Genomic DNA, 23692 nt, shown 5'->3' with positions numbered 1-23692 from the left:
TAGAAAATTGAAATAGTCTGACCTCCCATACCTTGACTCAAACATTAATCAGAATGGACTGTGCAGTCAAGAAATTAAAAGAAGGCTAACATTGGGAACACCAGCTGTGAAAGAACTGGACAAGATCCTAAAATGTAAAAATATGACTTGACACTAAAGTCCAAGCCAGTTTGTCTAAATTAAGGCTGTCATACTTTGGCTACATCATGAAAAGGCATGAATCATTGGAAAAGACAATAATGCTAGGAAAGGTAGAGGGCAGTAGAAAGAGAAGGAGGCCACATGCTAGATGGTTGTACACAGTCAGGGAGACCACTGGTATGAAGCTGCAGGACCTAAGCAGAGCAGTTGAGGACAGGAAGGTTGGAGATGCCTTATCCATGGGATCACCATGAGTCAGGGTTGACTCAAGGGCAGTTAATACAGTTCATTGTATTGCCATGAGGCTTCAGCGTAAGCTGAAAGCTGTGTATAGTGCGCCCGCGTATGGCATAGGCACACTGTAATAACCATAAATAGGAGATGGTTTTAAGACAGCACTGGAAAGTAAATATAGAGTGCCAGTTATATGCTGCAGGCACTTCTTTCTTGGAGTTCTATGTCTGCCTTTGCTTGGAGTACACTGCAGTGATACAGATTAATGTGTCAGGGCTTAATATAGAGAGCAAAAATATGTGAAGAATCCCATTTGTGGTGAATATGTGATAAATCTAGGTTACTGTAAGAGATGGACCTTGAAATAGAATGTTGTTTTGTACTCCTGGTGGCCATGCTGCCGGGGATGCTGGGGTTATTATCCAAAAAAGTAACTTTTCTGAGTTCTGAAAAAATGCTCTGCAGTGTTCAGTGCTGAATTTCAGTTAATGGACTCTTCTGCTGATTATACCATTTTGTGCTAAATGGTTTCTGCCATACGACATCTACAGGTAGACAGCAGTCCAGACTTACTATGTTTGTAGAATATAACATGTCAGAGAGCTTTGAGATAAAAGAAAGCAAAAAAAAAAAATCCAAGCAGAGATTGTAAAGCCAGATGTGCATCGTTGGGCATGTGTTTGTCTTGTTAGAGCTCATCAGCATGGTACCACAACCTGGCCCACTAATTACAGCAAAAGCATAATTAAAATCAACTTAAAACCCTAAGCAACTGGATCCCATCCAAAATTGTGCAACAAATGTAATTATGTTCAATTACTGCTAAGACATTTTATAACAGACTTCACTTTTTTTAATGGCAGGATGTAACGTTTGTCGTAGCAAGCCAAATTCACAGGGAATCTGTTCAGTTATAATAATACACATTATTATGAAGGGGGGAATCACCCACCCCCCAGTTTTAACTTTTCACTAAGAGAACTGTAATCAAACCAGCAATTAATACTGTGAAATGTATCCTTGAAATAATTCCATGGTGATCCTGAGGGAAAAGCATTTCAGCTTCCATTTATGATAGTCATGGCCATTTGCTCAGCCACCTAATGTGACCTTAGCCCACCTCCTCTCTAAATCCTTATCATACTGTGTTTTTCTTTTTACAGAGAATTCAGTTGTTGTGTATAATCACATACTTTTAATGAGCAGTGCAGCCTAAGAAGGAGAAAAGCCTCTGACAAGCTCTTGCCCTCTTCGTTGCTAACTAAATTTCAGTCTGTTTTTCAGCCTTTTGCTAAAAGGGTCAGGAATGAAATCAAAGGATGGATTTTTAATGAGAGGCATTCTCTCTATCTCATGACCCAAACAAATTTAAAACCCAGCTCCTTGTTTTATCCCATTTCCCTGCAAAATGGGTTTGAGTAAGTTAATGTTGGTAAAATACTTTGAAGATGAGAAGTGCTGTGTAAGTATTTGTTATGCTCTGCAAGAGTTTTAAGGAATTGCTCCAGTCTACAGAAAGTTTCCTAGATCACGACACATGAGCTGCAAGTCATGATTCTATTTTACCTTTCTCTGTTTACCTTTGTTAATGGTACATATAATTGCTGCTTGTGGCATGTAGCCTGAGGGGAGACTCAGACATTGCTAGGAGAGGAATTGGTTGAAATGGAAATGGAGAAAGACAATTGTTGCTAGGGAAGGATGGTTTAAAAAGTAAAGTTGGAAACTTGAATGAAGGAACAGTGGGAAAAGGAACTACATTAAAAAACAGAGGGACCCAGTCTTATTTTAATATTTATTTAGTTGTATAAATATAGGAATAATTATTTATTTATTTATTTATATCTCTCCAAGCAGTTCAAAGCAGCTAACAATAATAAAACAATATTAAAATACATGAAAAAATGCATTCAGCCAGTGTTGTAGAACAAACATGGTTATATAAGGGTAGACTCGAGTGGTAGTGGCACTGGTAATGTCACCACCATCTATTATGTGCAGATTTCATTATTTAAAAGGAATTTCAGGAAGAATGTGTGCATATTTATGTTGCAGCACAATAAACACATGATTGTTTATAGCCTATTTATATCATTTATTTTGCAAAGTTTCTGTCACAGTGTCTCACATCAAAATAGAATATTTTGTCACTAGGAAGATGTGATTCTTCTCTCAGCTCATATACTCTTTGCTGGTGTCAGTTCAGTTTGAAATGCAGTTTCAGCATGTTCATGATTATTAGAACTGTATTTTTCTTATTGTATTGTAGTTTTTGTTTTTGAAATTTGGTAAATCAAAATTTTTAATGTGTTTAAAAAATGCTACATGTTGCCTTGGAAACCTAGCAGGAGCCAATATAGAGTAGTAGTTCAAGTGCTGAATTTCAGGAACCAGGGTTCAAATCCCTCCCCATCTATGTAAATTTACTGCATGATCCTGTGCAAGTCACATTCTCTCGACCTTAGAGGAAGGCAATGATAGACCTCCTCTTCTGGTCAAGAAAAGCCTAGCATAAGGTCGCCATTAGATTTGCCTTGAAATTACATAACAACAACCACCCTCGGCTACATTTGGAGCAGAGAATTATCAAACATATACAATCCTAGGCATACATTCTAAGGAGTAAATCTTTCTAAAGACAGTGGAGAGTACTGTATTTATGATGAAAAATTCAAGAGTGCACTGTTAATAAATTGTCATTGGTTAGTGTCTATAACACTGAGAGTGAAAAGCAAAACATCCTACCTCCAATTGTATTTAAAAAATGCATTGTATAAAAAATATCCTATATCTATCTTCCTTCCCTATCAAAATTATGTGGAGAAAGATCATGACTACACAGGTGCTAGATTGGTCAAAGTGCTATGGATACATTCTGTGAGGTAAATTTCCATGTTGGAGAACATTGGCACTTTTTGTTGAAGAACTGACTCTACTCTGTGACTACCAAGAATGGTCAGTCCTCATTGGGTTGTTTCAACTCATGTGGTTACAGAAATGATATAAAATGAGGCTGGCACATTCTTCAGCTAATACTACATAATTTGTCACCATACTGCCTGTGCCCTGATACGGAAGCCAGTGACAAGTGAGAACTACAATGAAATGTTGCCAGTGTAGGTTATTCCAATTCATGATGCCAACAATGTCTGTTTCCATTACACTACATTCTATTCACCTCTCTAGCTCTAGTTTAATGGTTATACGTTTCTAACAGAGTACCTACTCAATACTCTGTGGTAGGGATATAATTCTTCACTAAGGGACAAAACAAACGCCTCACACTCTGATGCTGCCAACCTGACCACATGGTGGGCAGCTTTGCAGTGTTTTAGCGGCATGGCGTTTATACGCCACACGCTGCAGGAGTGCTGCAAAGCCATGCCGGTGGCAGAAATGCCGACTTTTTGCTGGCTGAAAAAAGAGCAGCATTTTGCTACCTCTTTTTGGACCACCAAAAAGCTGGATCAGGTCACAGCGTACGGTTGCCATGACCCCGATCCAGCTTTCTCTGGGGCGGCTTGAAGCTGCCCCTTCAGGACTATTTATTTTGGCCCTTAGTTTCTTCCTGGATCCAGCAATGAGTAATTTCAGCAATGTTCTTCCCACTGTGATAAATTGCTTTTCACAATTTGGGACTTCTTAAGGGGAAAAATGCACATGTTTGTTTTGTACAGAAAATTGCATTTGCTGCATAGAAAACAGCATTTTCTGCATGGAAAATTATATTTAAATAAAGAAATATTAATTCCTTTGCCGGAAAAAATGCTGTTTCATATGCAAAATAATAAATGTGGAAATTTTAGGCAGAATGAATCCCTGTTTACAGCATTTTCTGCATGGAAAATAGCATTTGCAGTGCTGGATGTATTATTTCTATGTTAAAATATTATTTTCCATGCAGAAAATGCTGTTTTCTGCATACAGCAACAATGTGCAGTTTTGCACCGTGTAAGTCCCGAAATGCAAAAACTCCTTAATCTAGAATCTTTCTCATTAGGGTTTCTCAATACTTGACACACATTTTTCAATCATTTTTTCAAATATTTTTGAATTTCCTTTCTGACTCTGTGACCACCAAGAATGCTCAGTCCTCATTGGGTTGTTTCACCGCTGTGGTTTGTTTTGGGGTTGTTGTTTTCATTTTAAAAATGTATGCCTGCAAATCCCAGTGTTCTTCAAGCCTACTGATGCCTTTCTCTGTGCACGAATGGTACCATTTGGACTACATAATGACTGGTACTTAGAAAATAAGTTAATTATTTTTGTGCGTATAGAGATGAGAGATATTTCAGCAGGAAATGGTAACAATAAACCTACTCCATTGCAAATAAGTCTTAAATGTATTTCTGTTAGATCCCCTTTTCCCAATATTGTTATCATTAACAAAACAAAACAAAACAAAACAAAAAGCCAACCTCAGGCCCCTGTACCTAATGCAGACCTTTACAGTGTAAAAGGAAAAAGCCACCAAGACCTTTATTTTCCTGGGGGTTTTGTGGAAGGCTTTTGCCTTGGATTGTGCCCAAAAGTAATAGAAAGAAAAATATGCATTTCTGAAAAGGTTAAAGACAAAGAGTAAGGAGGAGCAGTTTATAAAAGAGAAAGCTTAGTCATTTTCTTCACATTCCTCCTGCCAATTTTTAAATGCCAATTTAGACCATGTCAGAATTACCATAGTAACCATTTAGCCTCTTTTCAGATCTTGTTGTATTTTTGCTTTAGTTTAACTACTTGCTGAACTGACATTTAAAGTACTTTGTACTGTTTCTATGATAGACAGAATGTATTTATTAAACAAAAAGAAGTAAATGTCTTGCATGAAGTACAATAACAAAAAGAGTAGTAATTGGATTCTCATTGTAAATTGCTGTAATAGTTTCAGACAGGTTGTATGGAATAAGGAAATGCGTGGTTTTAAATATTTCACAATAGATTTCACTGCAAATTGAAAGATAGGTCTTCAATCATAACCTATCCAGGAAGGTTATTGTAACAATAAATGAAAAGAGATTTGGCATGCTAAGACCAGTTTTGCCCAAACTAAAATACTAGTCCAGTATTTTAGCCAACTTCTTTCTTTCAGTTAGTCTCAAAGGTGCTATAAGATCTTTCTACATACTGATTCTACAGACCAATATTGCTATATCTTCAAATTATCCCAGTATTTGATAGCCAGATGCCATGAGCAGGATGTGAAGACAACAAATGCCACTGTAGTTGTACCTTTTTGGAACCCACACGCTCAAATTTCACTCAGGCCAGTTGCTGCCAGGCTGAACTTTTAGCAAATTAAAGAGGTAATACTAACTTGAAGTGAATAATAATGGCAATCCAACCCAGCCCCAACAGTAGGGTGCGTCAACACACATCTGGACCTGAGTCCATTTTTAGTCCTCCCTCCCCCAACAAATGGAATAAAAGATAATAATATATTTTTAAAAAAAACCTTTAGACAATAACTAGGATTAATGTCATTTCTGTCTTTATGAAAGGTCCACTATATAAAATACAGGGGGTGGAATCTCATTTAGTCTGTATAAAAGGAAAACCTTTCAAACCCAAAAATGAGATGTATATCTTACAATAAGGGACACTAGGCAAAATCTGAACACCACCCCTATTTGCCCCAGATGGAGGCCTTGGCAACCACATGCCGCAGCCTCCGGAAGGAGCAAACAGAAGCCCTGCAATCCCAGAAGGGGCACCATAGGCATGCCATGATGATGCCCCTTCTGTGCAGCGCTGTTTGGGCACTGCACCTGGCATGTATCATCATGATGTGTGTCATGTGGAAAGGCGTGTGGTGAGGGCTCAGCGCACGTGGACGCTCAGCCCTCATCGCACATATAGGCCAGCACAAAGTGCCAATCTTTACAGCCCCTATCTTATCTGTTTTTGAGGTTAATGTATCTTTAACAGCATTTGTTCATTTTGTTTTCTGCTTTGTTTCAAAAAAATCTACCTGGATGAAATGAATTATATAACTTTTTATCTCCCAACCATTTTAAAGACCTAAATGGCTATAGTGAAGAATGGTTTGTTCTTCCTCTCAAGCATTGGTCACCCTATGAATAAAATCCCAATTTTTCTTCCTCTCCTCTTCCTCTTTTTGGATCTTTCAACCTTTAATTTATGTCTATCAGCCTGCTTTTATGAGTCTTGAAATCCCCCAGGATTGTGTTGCTAAGGCAGAATTTCATAGAGCTGAGAATGGGACGAATTTTCAGCAAGTTTTTTCCAATATTTCTGCCTGTAATTCAGTAGCTTCCTTTTAAGGAAAACTACCTTCAGAGCAGGAGCCACAACCACTTGAGAAATGTACTGTACAAAAGGGGCCAGTAGAAATGTCACATCAAATTGTTATTGTTTTAAAATAATGTTTGTGTTAGATATTCTGTCCCCAAGGCATTCTTTTGCAGAAGACGATGAAACTGTATAGTCTGTCCTGAACATTTCACTACTCCAGGGAACAAAAAACACTTCCTCCCCTGCCCATGAATAGTACTTTGTTTCAGATGTCAACACTTTCCCAATAGATAACTGAAAGAGAGAGTAGAGTGGGATAACTCTTGCCATCTGACCTGTTCTGTGCATTACATGACTAATAGAGCTTAGCATTTATACACCTGAGGAATTGGTATGTTAAGGATCAGTTTATATGTTTCCGTCAAAACCTGATATTAGGGCTAATTTATCCAGTCAAAATCTGTCAGTAAATCAAGTTAACAGTTGTGATGTCAAGGGTGTAGCTACAGGGTGGAGAAGCACAATGAGGGCATAGCCCCTTTGAATAGGAATTCTGCCCCCACCTAAAATTTTCCTTTAGTCCCCAAATTTCTAGCATTGTATTAACTTTAAACCACAGTTGGTCATAGCATATGTGCACCCATAATTTTTTGCCCTACTGCCACAACCTCTGAAGGGAGAGTGCATTTATCCCTCCCTAACCCTGTGGGGTATTTGTGGATGAATTGTATGTTGCTATAACCTGAATTTTTATAACACACATTCCCCATGGAGGAGGTGCATAAATTCTTCCTTGAGACATTTGAATGGAAGCAGGAAATGCAGAAATGCAAGTGACTCCCTGAGACATATGAAGCTGTCTTCAGATGAGACAAAAGAAATAGCTCAATAGCAGGAAATATTTAACACAATAGGAAATTGGACTACACATTTCACATATCCTAGAGAGCAACTTTAAATAAGAAAACAGAGTGCATTATTCCTGCTGATTAACAATTCTAGTGAGAAAATCAACAACTCCAAACCCCTTTCTTATCCCTGTACACATGAAACCTAAAATGATCACAAAACTGACTTGTAGTCAACATGTTTTCACACAGGAGTCTTGCTCCTCATTCCTTTCTCCCCAGGTATAGCTGAAAATAATGACAATGTAGCAAGGAAAGGACTCTCTTCACTGTCACAAGAATTGTCTTATTGCTTCTTTTGTACCACAGCACAGCCCTAGCTTTATAAAAGAGGGTTCAGATGCGTGGATATGAGTGTGAGATCTGTTGAAAACATGCATGAGGGCCTGGGAGGGAGCAATACAACAAAATTATTTCCTTACCTACCACCTGCAGCATTTGGTCATATAAATAGGGGCTGGCAACTACATACAGTTTTGGAAGAACTGTTTCTAATCCAGACACAGACGGTGAATGATATTGCAGACACAAAAGCAGAAAAGGGAAGGGAAACTCTTGGAGATGAGTAAAAATTTGCTGCCTATGAAGGAGTAGGTGGTCAGTGGTTTTAATGTGACAAAAAAGGAACAGATAGCAGAGCACTAGTTTGATCTTCAAACACTGGTTTACTTCTGACAGCTAGATGACAGTGGATTCAAGATGACAAAAATCATACTATTCAATTATTCTAAGTTCTTCTCTGCACCTTTTAAAGACAGTAGCGCTTATTATCAGACTTACATTTTATTATTTTTCCCTTTAAATCAAATCCTGGGTACTGATATGTGCCATTGAGAATACTACTTGTACTAAGTACACATTACTTGGTTTGAGGAGGCATATTCAAGCCTAGCCATTTTTTCAGGCAAGATTACTGGTTCACACTGGCATTTCATAAAGTGGTTTAGAACATCTTTGTAAAAGCATCTTGAGCAGAAATGTCTCATTAGTAAAAATAGATGGAAAAGCTAAATCTTAATGCTTATGAGGCTAATAACAACAACAGTGATAATACTTTTATATTTTTTGTTTCAAAAACTCAATAATCTAGATACAGACAAAAATGAAATGTCTACACAAGCCTTTTCCACACATTTAGTAATGTGATGACACAAGAAGAACAAGGAAAGGAAAGTAAAACATAAAGCAAAAGGAAGGAGATAAGCAGATACCCAAAGGTTTACGTTTCTTAGCAGAGTAACAATTTGCACATTTACTTAAAAGTAAGTCATTCTGTGTTCAGTGGAACCTGCCCCAAGGTACATATGCCCAGAATTTTAGCCTTAAAAAACTAAACAATATTTGTGCCAAACCTTCCAATACCACTGAAATTTAGTAATCAAATACCCAGGCTTTCTCCATTTATGTCCCTTTTATTCTTGCTCATTGGCCATGGTCTAGAGATCTTAGTTTGAGAAATCTTAAGCCCTCTGTTTGAAGGCATCCTTTCTTTGAAGGCCTCTCTTGATTTAGTCCAGTACCATCATAAAGAACCACAAAAATGTTTTTCAGTTGACCATTAACATCTGGACAGTCAGCTGTCTTCTCTTTGAGTTTATGTTCATTCTGTTTAAATTGCCTTAATTATTTCTAGATATATATAAATCAGATCACACAAATTTTATGCAAATATGCCCTCAAGCTGTTTTTTTGGCTAACATCCAGAAGATATGAATGCAACTATTAGGAAATTTGGATCTAAATCCACTGTGGCACTGTCTCACATCACTAAGCTTCCCATTCCCCACTAAAGAACTGGCTGAAAACCATCTGTGGTAGCAAAGTCTCAGATGGTTAGCCTTCTAGAGCAGATTTCTGATGTGTGAGGGGGAATCTGCAGTGAGAAAGAGAACTCAGTCGCCTTACACCAAACTCTGCTATTGAACCATCAGATGTACAATACAGGATACAGCCTACTGTTTTCATACATTAATAAAAGCAATTCAATTCCCCTCTCAGCCACAAAATGCTATGGTCTTGTTTCCACCATAAGGCAGCTCCATAGACTTTGTATGGAATGAGAGTGGTTTTTTAAAGAAGTATTTGATGTTGATTTATGGAAAGTTGCAATCAAATAAAGTTTCTTCAGTTGCCTGTGTTCCTAACCTATCTCACAGGGGTTGTTGTGAACTTCAAATGGAGAGGAGGTGTGTGCCTTGTTTAATCTCCTTTGAAGAAAGTTAGGGTACAAGTAATGAAAAGTTCCCACCGTACAGTGTCATATCTATAACCAAGTATTTGGCCAGTACCCAAATGGATAGTAGCCTGTGAGAAGCTGAAGGCAAACAATGTCTGGAGTGCTGCATAATTTCTACTGATGCTATGTACAATGATTTAGAGATTTAATGGAACATTCATACTGTGTGTAACTGCTTCAGAAGAAGGAACTTGCTCCTTACATTGCTCCACATTGTATAGATTAGCAGTAGTCCTAGAAGGAAAGATCTGCTCTTATCACTTCAGCTATAAAAGATTTATTACCTTGCTTCTGACATTTTAGCATGTGCATTATCAGATTTGCAGTGTAGTTTCCTATCTGTATTTACAATCACTTTTAGATTTCAAGACAATCTCTTGATAATGCAAAATGCATTAACTAAACTTTAAATAGGTATACAGCTCTACTCCAAGAGGGTTTTTAAAGATCAAGCCAGGACATCCTATTATCACTTGCCAAGCCCTGACACAATGGGACAAAGATTATCTTTAGACTAGCTACAATAGACATATAATTGTACCATAATTATGGAAAGGCATTGGTGTTTGACTTTTTATAATGCCTGGTAATCTAAAAAGAACATTCTGAGAATCTATTACATTTCCTTTCAGTATGTACTTAAAACTGTTCTCACAGAGAGGAGCCTTGTGACATATTATAGTTAATAAGTTTTTGATGCTGTCAAAAGTAATAATATTAATGTGCCATTCTGAGTTAAATTAATTTTGTTTTGCACAGTGGCTTACATCAACGTGAGCGACATTTAGAAATGTGATTGAGGAGAAGCCAAGTGGGAGAATGGTATGAGATGGCATCATTTGGCTATAATAATATGAATCCCATTTTGGGAGAAAGACAGTATATGAATCCCATAAATAAATAACAAAAGTGGGTGGGAAAAGCAAATACCATTTGCCCCTCTTTTGCTGTATTTTAGTTCTACATTCTTTTGGTTGTTGTTGTTTTAAAGTGGACGTTAGATTTCTCTTTTTCTTGGGTTAGGAGACAGTTATGTTTAGCTCCAGATTTAAGTAAAAAGAAATTTAATTTTTAAATCATGGCTGTTTGTTGTAAATGGAGGTGTACATTAGTGTTGAGCCTCTACCTCAAGTACCTTTAGCCAGAGCTTTTGTACAGGGCAGCTGATTGTAATCACTTTGAAACTAATGCCTGTGAAGTGGCATTTTTCACTTCATAATGATGGCATTTATTCCTTTTCATTTTGTATCTCTTTTACTTTTGTTCTGATAAAAGTGCTTTCTAGAAATGGTTAAAAATAATTATGAAGACTAGAAGGAAAAACACTGGTAGAGGTCTCGCACAGAAAATTATGGTCAGAATAATCAATCTGCTCTTTGTAGGAGGTTAATTGTCACAGTTCATGGGAATACAAACCCCTCCAGGAATAACAAATGCAGCTAGGGATGGGTAAAAAATTCCTGGCCTCATTTTTCAGTGTAAGATTTCTCATTTAGCACCTCCCATGATGGAACACAAACCGAAATGCAATTTGCAATTGGAAATCCATATGTTGCCCAACTTTGTGATGTGTTTCACTAACAAAACAAAAAATATATTTGAAAATATGCACATTTGGGGGGAAATCTATATGAAAGATTAATATATTTTAAATGATACATCATTGCCACTATCTTCCACTGATTATACATCTTTTTAAAATCTGAGTAGGAGCAGGTTCTTGTTTCAAGTTTCCTAAAAAGTTTTTAAAGGTATACAGCACAAAGAACTTCAAACATGCCATGTGATTTCCATTTAAAAGTATTGTCATCATTTAGTAACATCTTAGTTTGCTATCAAAACAAAAAAAATCATTTAGTTTAATCCATCGTCTACTTATATATTTTAATACTTATGACTCTGCCAAGATGGCCAACTGTTGGTAGCACTATTTGTGTACTGCCCCTTACTTTGTTGGATTTATTATTATCTTTAAGCATATAAAGGCCCATTACAGATGGGCAAAATGTGGCATGGTGTCGGTGGTACTAGGGTTAGGGAGCGTACACTATGCAGATGCTCCCTAACCCTAGTATGTACTGGCAGCATCAAAATGGTGGCACCCTGTCTACACGGGTGGCGCCATTACGAAGTGATGGACGCATAGCATCTGCACATCACGTCATGCTTGTGACATAATCAGTGCGCCATTTGTGCACTTGGGCATAGCAAGCACGATGCAAAAAGAACCCACTTTTTGCAGGTTCTTTTTCCACCGGCGGGAAACCTCGCCATTTGGAAATCCAGGCGCTGGCAGGCCGCCCTTTTTGGGCGGTCTGTTCCACCCCAAAGATAGGGAAGGATTCCACAATTGCAGAAACACAGTCTTCTTAAAAATCCCTCAGTTCAGAAGTGGGCTGGAAAACTGTCTGGTAGAAACATATGACCTGGGACTGACAACATTCCCCACTACAAAGCTGAGGAATCAAAATAATTCATTAAGGCCAGTTAGATAGAAGCTTTTCCAAAGATTTACAATATTATCAAAGTACTTTGGATGGTCGGTGCTGAATATAGATGGGGAAAAAAACCCTGCTTGGTTAGTGATTTATTACACTCAAGCGTATATAAACAAATTGCATCGTAAATATTTGAAATGCAGTCTCAATTTAGAAAGTATTTGAAAGTGAAAATATGTGTAACCAAGAGCTGAGAGGGATGGATACCATAGTGCGCATAACTGAAGATCAAGGGGCGAAGCAAACAGACAGGAAAGAGCAGGTAGAAACTGCTCTGAGTCTGATAGCCCCAGAGCTGCAGAAAACACACACTGCAGCCCTGAGTTTGCCACCTCCCATGGCCCCAGATAGGAGCAGAAAAGATCTGGCCTTTTGGGAGCTGGTTCTGGGCTGCCTTCGCAGCCTCAGGACAACTTCCGGGCATGTTGCAGGCCAAAGCCGCCCCTATCTGCCCATCTGTTTCAGGCCCAAGGTCCAAGACACACTGCTGAAATAATCCAGTTTGAAAACAATTTAACTGGCCGGGCTCAATGCTAAGCAATTCTAGAAACTGTAGTTTTGTGAGACATTTAGCCTACTCTGTCAGAGAGCTCTGGTGCCACAAGAAACTACAATTCCCCAAATTCCCTAGAACTGAGCCAGAGTAGTAAAAGTGGTCTCAAACTGGATTATTTCTGTCAGGGTAGTAAAAGTGGTCTCAGACTGGATTATTTCTGCAGTGTGTTTTGGACTTAAGTTTGTTTTAATTTTTTACTGGATTCATTTATTTATTTATTTACTGGATTTATACCCAACTCTTCAGTCAAAAAGGCTCTCTGAGCAGCTTACAGATAGTTAATTAGACATTTCCCTGCCCTCAGGCTTACAAACTAAAAAAGACATGACACAAAAGGAGAAGGGAATGGCAGTGGGAAGAAGAATAATTTCAGCTGTTCTTCTCTCCTTCCAAGCCCTGGACCATGGAAGATGGACTGGAGGGCAGGCTCATCTTCTTACTTTAGGCCAGGCCCAATGAAGCTGACCAGCCTTTCTCTCCCTCTGAGGCCGGATGACATCAGATGTTAGAGAGGGAGGGCTCTTCTTCTTACTTTAGGCCAGATAGTCTTAAAATTAGCTTACACTTTGTAAACCACTTAATACATTGGTAAACGATATAGAAATGTAATTGCTATTGCTATTGCAAAAGTTTTGGTAAGCTTCATAAACAATGAAGAATTTGAGAAGAAGAAGATAGAAGAAATATATAAGCAAAACTCTGCTTATGCACAGAGAAAAATCTTCCAAGATATGTGATAATTCATTTCATGCATAAAAGTGAGAGAGATGAAACATTGAGAGCACACTTTAAGATAAGTGAGAAGAGGGGATACACCACATTACCACCCTGGCAGCCTTTGAAAAGGCCATTAAGATGGATCTCTTCCAGCAGGCCTTTCCAAACTAGCCTCCCCTCTCTGAACATGATGCAGCTTATTCCCTCCTATTATAAAGTCCATCTTATATTTTCCCCCAACTTTGTTGATCTTATCATCACAATGTTTTTATATTGTAAATGATTTAATTTAGTTTTATAATCAGGGATGGGCGGTTGGGCAGGGGATTAATTTTAACTAGATTTGATATGTAATACACTGTTTTTAGATGTTGTAACCCGCCTTGATTCCACGTAAAAAGGCGGGCTATAAATTATTATTGTTATTATTATTTAAAGAAATAGCTGGGGGAAAATGCTGAAAAAATGCAGAGTGTTTATGGTGATGGTGCTCAGAAAAAAAGATAACCTTTCACTGGAGAGTTCCAGAGGGTTTGATAACCACCTATGCAGGTGAAAAATATCATATCATTGGAGAGAGTGTGACATCTGTTCAGAATGTTGAAGGAAGAGTCCCCAGAAGGAGACATTTAAATGGTTGAGATGTTTTTAAGAAGCATCAGTAACAATAATAAAATAAGCTATCTTAATAAAACAACTAAAATGAATCTGAAAATAATATCATGGAATGTAAATGGACTTAACTAGCCTAAGAAAAAGGGGTGGGCATCAAATGGACTTAACTGGCCCAAGAAAAAAAAAGGGGGGGAATCAAATATGAAATTATTTCTCTTTAAAAGACTCACATAAAAAGACACTGTATATTTTTGCAGAATATAAATATGGGCATAGAGTTTGTATCTGCAAACAAGAATAAAATAGTCTTGCACATAAAACAAACATTACAGGCTAAGCTGATTTTTAGAGGTGGACGAGGCATATAATTGTGGAAATCACCTAAAATGGCAAAATTAAATACACATTTAATGGAAATTTATGGACCCAATGATGAAAAATCAACATTCTGTGAAAAATTGTTAAGAAAGGCATCTGAGCTAGAAATAGAAAATCTGATTTGCATGGGTGATTGGTATAGTGGTGTTGATCCTAATAAAGATAAATATTCCAGTAAAGGTATTAAGGAACATCAAGGGAGACTGCCCAAAATTTGTTAAAAATACAGAGAACTTTGGGTTCTAACAAACTAAACAAGAGGATATATATAGATAGATAGATAGATAGATAGATAGAGAGAGAGAGAGAGAGAGAGAGATGATTCTGAATAAGGGTAAACCGCTGTGGAGTCATTTTTTCCTAATAGTTTCTGGTTCAGTGGTGCTTTTAATGCTCCTTTATTGTAAAGAAGAAAACAGAACTGAGGCAACCCATTAAAACTTTGAATTTGTACCTGTTCTGTTCAGTGGTAGTGGTTTTATATTATTATGAAGCTGTTTAATCAGAAGGAGCCTTCTGATTGGCAACTGAACATTTGAACAGAAGAGGTTGACCTCTGTGAACCTCACAGTTGGACAGTTCTAATGCAATCTGAAAGTTTCCATCTGGTGATCAGAGCAGTTGGCTAAAACAAATTATGTGTACCTAAAGCTGAAAGCTGATCATAACGACAATAAGGCACCTCTATGAGATAATCACCTCTGTAGAGGCACTCATCTGTACTTCTTAACCCAGCAGGGCGCTTCAATTATATTACAAGCTACACCTCCAGTTCAGGGTTTTTTTTATTGTTATATACTGGCTGTCAGATGATTTTTTTAAAATGAAATTACACAAAAATACAGTATGGCATATGCTAGGATTCAAATTGGAAGGTATAATTTATCCCAAAGAAATTTCTTTGAAATTTGGGGTATGTGTTTGGATTTGTACTAGATAGAGGTGTGTGAGTGAGTGAGTGTGTGTAACTCTGTGTGTGTGTGTAAGTGTATTTCTGTGCCATAAAGTCACTTATCAACCAAATTTTTTTTAGTCATAGTAGGCCTTAAGCAGATAGGTAGCTTGGAGTGGGCTCTAGCTGCTTCAACTGCAAGCACACCCTTAGGCCAGCTGCCACCATGGTCTGCAGTGGATCGCCAGCAAGGAGCACTTTTTTTGAACTTCTTTTGAGGCTGGGTTTCGGCTGCCTTTGGCAGCTGCAGTGCAACTTCGGCTCAATCTGGAGCCATGCGTCATCTCAGCCAGATGGTTCAGCTCCCATTGGCCTGTCTGGTCAGGGCCATATAGGTATGGAATGTAAGGTTACTTTGTTCACATTGCCTGGCATCCTGTTGGTAACATCTATTGGCATAATCCCTTTTTACACTGGCATAGGAACTTGGTTGGATGTTACAAAAGGAGATATGCAATATGTCCTCACGCCACATACCTACCCATCTATAGAACAACAGTTGGGGTGAGGATTTGTAAGTGTAGCTCTGCAGCTCTGTATTCCTGTCCACCAGTCACCTGAGCGATTTAAAAAGGTTCCTTACACTTGGGGCAGAGGCTGTTCCTTCCTTCATACCAAGCTGCTCAACAGTAGCAGAAACATGTTCTGTTGCATCCTGTCCCCATTGGTGGCCATAGAGGTGGAACTGCATCTACAAGGCCCCAACTGCTCTTGCACACCTAGGCTAAGCAGATGGGGAAAAGAAACAGCCTTCACCTCCTCCTCCTGAGGTTGTATGTGTGATTGTTACACTCAGCCAGCATATTAATAGATCTAAGACGTAGGTTCCAACTGCCTCTGATATTTAATAGTCTTCATTGCTGTCTTCAGAATAGTTCTATCATGCTCCCTAAGTAATTGTGGAATTGAACTGAATGCCGTAAGGAGAGCTGTCTGTCAAAGAAAAATCAGGGAGGCCTGAAATGCCTAATTATAGTGTTTAGTGTAACCTGATTCTGCAGTTTCTGAAAACAATATTGTTACTTCCCTAGGGGTAGTATTTTGCAAGGATCTAAGAAGACAGCAGGCTTAATATTCCTAATGATCATTACTGAGCAGCATGAGATCTTCTACTTATATTATCCTTCTTGTATCTTCAAGCTTCACTATATTCTCCTTTGCATTTTATAGGAAACTTTTGTAATTTGTGACTGCAATTCAAGCTTTTTTGTGCTAAAGGCCTTTAGTAGTGATGCACAATCCATTGTAGCAGTAGGATTTTCACTGATGTATTGTTGGTGTCTGAGCAAAACTAAGCACTTTTAGCCATTACTGACATCTGGTAGATGGCATTTCATCTATTCAGGAAACACTAATGTTGTCTGCTAAATATATGAAAGACAAAATGCCTCTTAAAACCAATCTGTTTCTTGCAAAATCTGATAGGAATGAGCACAGTTCACTGTTTTTGTGACAACAGGACTAATGATGTGCTGATTACTATCACAACTAATCCAATATTCCTGCTAAAGGCATTGCTAATAATTTTTAGCAGCAAACTGTGAGCTAACAGCTAACATATTTTGGGAAACTAAAATACTAATTTGTAATGATAGTGCATCTGCTGCCATTTTGGCAGATAATGATCACATTTTTCGGCAATGAAATGTTGTAGAAATAATTCATGTAAAATGCAAGAATCTGAAGGATCCCAACTGACTGAAATTATGAGGCTAAATCCAACATAGCAGCAGCAGAGGAGTACATTAATAGCCAAGTTCCAAAGTTGCACAAAGGGAAACCATTTCACTTCCAATCTAAATTCAAGGTGCTGGTAATGACATTCAGAACTCTAAATGTCTTGGGGCCTTGGAACTTGAAAGAGCATTTATCTATCTATATGGCTGCCCAAGAATTGACATCTGCCAAAGATGTCCTCATTTGTGCAGTGGCATCACTACGGTTGGCATCAATCAGTGTCGTAACTCATGGTGTCAGACACAACCTCATTGACCTTCTTTCATATCACATATACAGGATCCATAGTAATGTTTTTTGTACTAAAGTGACCCATACATCGTATTGCTGTATATCACTGAGTGTAATGGTAATAATTGTAGCATAAACAACTAGCAATATTATACTTATAACTTTAAATTACAATATCATACTCACACTCTAAATATACTTACATGTGCATAGTATCATGTAGTTAAACTGGAAATTTGGTTAGCTGTGATGTTTTTAAAGAAAATTTCAGAAGAATTTTAAAAATTAAAAAAGTGTATTTTTAAAATAAATTTAAAAGAAACCTCAAGGCATCTCTTTTTTCCTTCCACTGAGCCTCTCGCCATCTCTTCTATTGAGCTCCAACATTTTAAAGGGATGCAGGTCAATGTTACAGTGCTGTCACCATCCCCTTTAGGGTGTCACCTGGTGCAGTCTGCAATCGTGCAATCCACTAGTGACATCCCTGTATTTGTGTTCTACCAGTTAGGAGAAGCACTGTGGGGGAGTACACAGGAGAGAGTCTCCACCTGTTGCCCCAATTTGTACCAATGTTGGTTTCTTTTTGGCACCAGGTCAAGAAATTATTAAAGACTAATCACTTTTAAGCATGTCCATAGGTCTGGTGATTGTTTGTTTGTTAAAAAATATTTTAGGGTTTTTGGGGGTTTTTAGGATGTTTTAACTTGAGTTGTTAAATATGTATTTATCTTGTCTATCTTATTCACTTGTTTTAATCTGGATTTTTAAAAACGTGTTTATATTGTTTTGTTTGCCACCCTGAGATCGCACAATAAAAAGATAAAAGCATTTTAATAAATAAATAAAGCCAGAGTTTAAAACTTCAGGTCTGAAAATTACTGAATAATGTGACACTTTAGGAATTAGGAGATCTCTGTCAAAAAAAAAGTCTCTGGATCTTCTGAACATATACATATTACACTTCTATCTGCAATCAAATCAATGATTCACAGGACTCACCTATTTCCTGGGTGCCTTTGTAGCTAAAATCCATACCGTGCTCTTTCCTGGTTTCATTTTTTCCTTTATACAGACATTTGAGTCTCCAGTGGCAAAATGGTCCATGGAAACTTAACATGGCCTATTGCTGTTTATTAGTAATTAAACTCTCCCTGTGTGAAAAAGACCATTGCTTCATGCCCAGGTCTTAGATGCTTAGAACAAAGAAATTACTGTATTGGGACATACATGCTTGTTAGCTTCTCTTTTTCTGCTAGTTGAATTACTCAGAGCTGAATTATCTGGGTATTATATTATTTTGCAAGGAACCAATGAATTTTTTTAAAAAAAATCTGTGAGTTTCAACAATGTACTTGATGCACTTTAATAAGAAAGAAAGCTATAAAATGACAGCTCTCTTTGCTTCTTGTTGCAGCAAGAGAAGTTAGGTGACATCTGTTTCTCCCTTCGCTATGTGCCTACTGCTGGCAAGCTGACTGTTGTCATCCTAGAAGCAAAGAATCTGAAGAAGATGGATGTAGGAGGTTTATCAGGTAAGCTGATGGCAGTAAGCATACACCAGTGACTTTACTAGCCCCACTTTTCAGTAACAGCTTCTCACTATTTGAGAAAAAGTATTGTTGCTTATATACAGGAATTTCATATTTCAGTCAGCAAGACCAAAGGCAGTGTCCAAGAAGTGGTTTCGAATTAGGGTTAATATGTGTGTGTTCTTTCCTTGTCTCTCAGCACTCCGTATCAGAGGAAGTGGAGAAATCAGAACCAACACATATACACAATGCAGGAGAATCTCTCTTGTTCAGTACTTGCATTTCTAGTGTACCACAGGGGTGCTTAATCAAAAATATTCAGAGTTGCCTTCTGGACATATGTGGAGTTGTTGACTGCTGTTCCTAAGCCAATGGCATAATGAAGAATTCACCATACACAAAAAGATTTGATAAACTTAACAGTCAGGTGAATCCACAGTGAAATTCTTTTCCAAAAAAGTTTACAAATGTGATTAATTATAATTTGTTAAATTAACTATTAGTGACACTTATAATTACAGTTATTGCGGTATTAATCCCAGGGTCTAAGAAATGGAAAACCAGGAAATTATCCCATCCATTACACTATTTTGTTCTGGAATAGAAGTCAGCATTTTCAATCAGAAGAAGAATCTCTAATTTTACAAAATCAACATCAATGGTCAGTTTCAGGCACATGGATGGCTGAGATCAGCCTCAAATGTGTAAAGACTGAAAGCTTAAATCATATAGAATTAAAATGAACATTATTAATTTCAAGTGCAGTGGGGTAAGGTAGAGGTTCTGAATCTGGGTCAAAGTCATACACAACTTTCTTGTTTGCATTTCAATGATATGTCCATCAGGAAAATATAAAACATGTAAACCACTCATAATGGGCAGGGTAATAGACTGCATTTGGGAAACTGCACAACATAAATGGGAATGGAGCCCCTTCGTATTATTATTATTATTATTATTATTATTATTATTATTATTATTATTATTATTAACTTTTATTTATAAAGCGATGTAAATTTACACAGCGCTGTACATACAATCTTTTTAATTAGACGGTTCCCTGCCCTCAGGCTTACAATCTAAAAAGACATGACATAAAAGGAGAAGGGAAAGGTGGTGGGGCTAGTAGGCTAATACATAAAGTACATAGCAATACAGGAAATGGTTCGATAAAACAGGCATCAAAAGAACATCAAATAGCAAGCGACAATTATGCAATGCCTGGGAACACTTCTCTGAACAGGATGGTCTTCAACTCTGTTTTGAAGCTGGTTAAAGAAGTGATGGCCCTTGCTCGCGGGGAAAGAAGGTTCCAGGAGTGAGGGGCAGCGAGTGAAAAGGGGCGAATCCGAGATGGGGCAGAGGAAATCCTGGGCTGGGACAGCAGACCTTGACTACCAGAGCGGAGGGCCCTGGTGGGAAAGTGAGGAGAAAGAAGGTCTGATAAGTAAGGAGGGGCCAGCCCATGGAGGGCTTTAAACGTCGCCAGTAGGAGCTTGTACTGAATACGGAAAGGGAGGGGGAGCCGGGGAAGGGATGTCAACACAGGTGAGATGTGGTCAGAGCGGTTGGTGGAAGTGATAATGCGTGCAGCTGAATGCTGGACAGAGATTAAAGGACGGAGGTGAGAAAGAGGAAGCCCAGCCAGGAGGATGTTACAGTAATCAAGTCGTGAGACCACTAGGGCATGGACCAGGATCTTGGCAGTAGAGGCAGAGAGATATGGTTGGATTTTAGCCATATTGTACAAAAAGAATCTACAAGCCTTGGCTGTGGTCTGGATCTGAGGGATACACGACAGAGAAGAATCAAAGATGAAACCAAGACTGCGGGCTTGCTGGACTGGTTGAATAGAAATGTTGTCCACAGAGACAGAAAAGGAGTGTTGAAGGGTGAGCTTAGGAGGAAAGACAAGAAGCTCTGTCTTGGACATGTTGAGCTTCAAATGCCAATGGCGCATCCACTGCGAGACAGCTGTGAGACATGATGAAACTTGCTGTTCAAGCCTTGGAGAAAGGTCGGGGGTGGAAAGATACACCTGGGTGTCATCGGCATACAGATGGTAGGAAAAACCAAAAGAACTAATGAGTTTTCCTAAGGACAGTGTGTAGAGAGAAAACAGAAGGGGACCCAGAACAGAGCCCTGGGGAACTCCAACAGATAAAGGAACAGGAGAAGAGGTCTGACCACCAGCAACCACTGCAAAAGATCTGCCAGACAAATAAGATCGAAACCAGTCAAGAACAGAGTCTGAGAACCCAAGGTCAGAAAGTATATTAACTAGAAGAGAGTGATCAACAGTGTCAAAGGCTGCAGACAGATCAAGAAGGATAACAACAGAGTAAAGGCCATTTGCCTTGGCCAGTAAAAGATCGTTTGAGATCTTGGTGAGGGCTGTCTCTGTAGAATGCCTTGGGTGGAAGGCAGACTGAAAGGGATCGAGGATGGAGTTGGCTTCAAGAAACTCAAGACAGCGAGAATAAACAACCCGTTCCAAAACCTTAGAAAGAAAGGGAAGAAGAGAAATCGGATGATAGCTAGACAAAGAGGAGGGATCAAGAGAAGGTTTTTTCAGAATAGGGGAAATGAGAGCATGTTTGAAGTCCGAAGGGAAGGAGCCTGTAGAGAGAGAGAGAGAGAGAGAGATTGAAGATATGGAGAAGCGAGGGCAGAAAAGAAGGGGCTATAGAGATTAGAAGACGAGTAGGAATTGGGTCAAGAGAACAAGTTGCAGGTTTGGAAGAGTTCAGAAGTGTAGAGAGTTCATCCAAAGAAGCAGGAGGAAACGCAGAAAATTTGTTAGGTGAGGGCGATAGAAGATTATGAGCAGAAGAAGAATCGGGAGGGACTATCTCAGAGCGAATAGTGGTGATCTTAGAGATGAAATAATTAGCAAAGTCATTAGGAGAGAATGATGAAGAAACTGGAGGAGAGGGAGGTTTAAGCAATGTGTTGAAGGTGGAGAACAAACGCTGCGGATGCCTCTCATTGGCAGAGATCAATGATTTGTAATAATTCTGTTTTGCCATAGAGAGGGCACGTGAGAAGGAAGAAAGAACAAATTTGTAATGGATAAAATCAGGCTGCTGTTTGGACTTTCTCCAAAGACGTTCAGCCGCTCTAGAGCAGGACCGGAGAAACCTAACGATGGGAGTAAGCCAGGGCTGAGGCCTAGTCTTAGAGGAAGAAGTGCGTACAGAGACAGGGGCAAAATGGTCAAGAGTCGAGGAAAGAGTGTTGGTCTGTCAGTACTATTTTTCTCTCTTACATTATGAGCAATCTTACCTAGGTCCCTCCAGTTGTTTTGGCCTACAGCTCCCATAATCTTGGCTGCTGACCATGCTGACTTGGGATAATGAGAATTTCAGCCAGAAATATGTGGAGGATTCTAAGTTAGGGAACAGATACTTATTGAATATATGACAGCATCTTCAAAGTATCAAGTTTTTTCTTCCTGTTCCTTCTCTGAAATGGGATTTCTAGGTTTCAGCTATCACCTTTTGTCTTCTTCTCCCTGTTGTACTTCACTTAAATAAACTTTCTGTTTCAAGGAACAGATGGTATACCAATAGAGCTGTTTCAGTTTACAAAAACAGAATCTACTCAAGTTCTTGCTAAAATCTGTCAAAAATATGGAAAACAAAACAATCAGCCACAGACTGGAAATGATCAATATACATTCCAATCACCAAATGAACAAAAGGGATTATAGCAACTACTGAATTATAGCATTAACTTCTCCTGCAAGCAAAATGATGCTCAAAATTCTACCACAAAGACTTTTATCATATATAAAAAGAGAAATGCCAGCAATCCAAGGTGGATTCAGGAAAGAAAGATGCACTAGAGATCTTATTCCATTATCCAATTTCATCCAATGAATCTGCAGGAACTGAGCAGGGCTGTTCAACACAGAGTAATTTGGATGTATCTGATTTGTAGGGTCACTCTGGGTCAAAGTTGGCCCAAAGGCAGCTAACAACAAAGCAACAATAACAACAACATCCATTGAGAGGCCATTCAAAACGGTGCATTTGTTTCTATTTCTTCTCTTATATTTATCTTTTAAGATTTACAAAACAATGAACAGATTTTTTAAAAAAAAAATCATTCTTTCTCCTCCTCCTCTTCCTTCTCCTCTGTTTTATATCTCGGACCCTTTTTATAAAAAAAGAGCCTATGTAGTTTATAGATGAAATATACACAAATTGAGAGCAATGCAAACAATATATAATATAATGCAATACCTCCCCTCCCAAAGGGAAAAAACTATAGTGATAATCAGTTGGCCTAAAGTCAATGAGAGTCAAAGGCGTGTTACAGACCGCCAGATTGCGGCGGTCTGCTGCCACCACCGCTTACACCGTCTGGGAGCCGCAGCCTTTAAACGGCACGGCAGGCCCCAGAAGAGGCACCGCAAAGCACAAGGGGCGCATTTGCGGCGTCATTTCCAGGGTGACACGTGTGGACGCAACGCGTCCAGCACGTAAAGATGGCGGCGCTCGTGTGTATAGGGTGCCGCCATCTTTACGCCCCCATCACGTGCTAGGGGTGAGGCCGGTATGGACGCTAGGTCCTCGGCCAACCCCTAGCACGTGACGGGGGCGTATTAAAGGCCCATTTATAAAACGCCAAAGAAACAAATGAAGAAACAAGCAGAGGAAGCGGAAAGTCAGTCACCAATCATCTAAAAGAAAGCTGTGATCATTGG

General features: G+C 38.7%; 1 protein-coding gene across 3 annotated transcripts in view; it reads left to right on the top strand.

The window, feature by feature from the left end:
- SYT1 (synaptotagmin 1) overlaps positions 1-23692 on the top strand; it is a 404236-nt gene that overhangs the window by 322860 nt on the left and 57684 nt on the right. For all 3 annotated transcript variants that reach the window (XM_042470299.1, XM_042470298.1, XM_042470297.1), the window contains one exon: positions 18867-18984. In XM_042470299.1, the coding sequence (XP_042326233.1) occupies positions 18867-18984 (118 nt within the window). The remainder of the gene's footprint in view (positions 1-18866; positions 18985-23692) is intronic.

Source organism: Sceloporus undulatus, chromosome 5 (assembly GCF_019175285.1).
Source record: "Sceloporus undulatus isolate JIND9_A2432 ecotype Alabama chromosome 5, SceUnd_v1.1, whole genome shotgun sequence".
Lineage (NCBI taxonomy): Eukaryota > Metazoa > Chordata > Lepidosauria > Squamata > Phrynosomatidae > Sceloporus > Sceloporus undulatus.
This window is presented reverse-complemented; position numbering and strand designations above follow the sequence as displayed.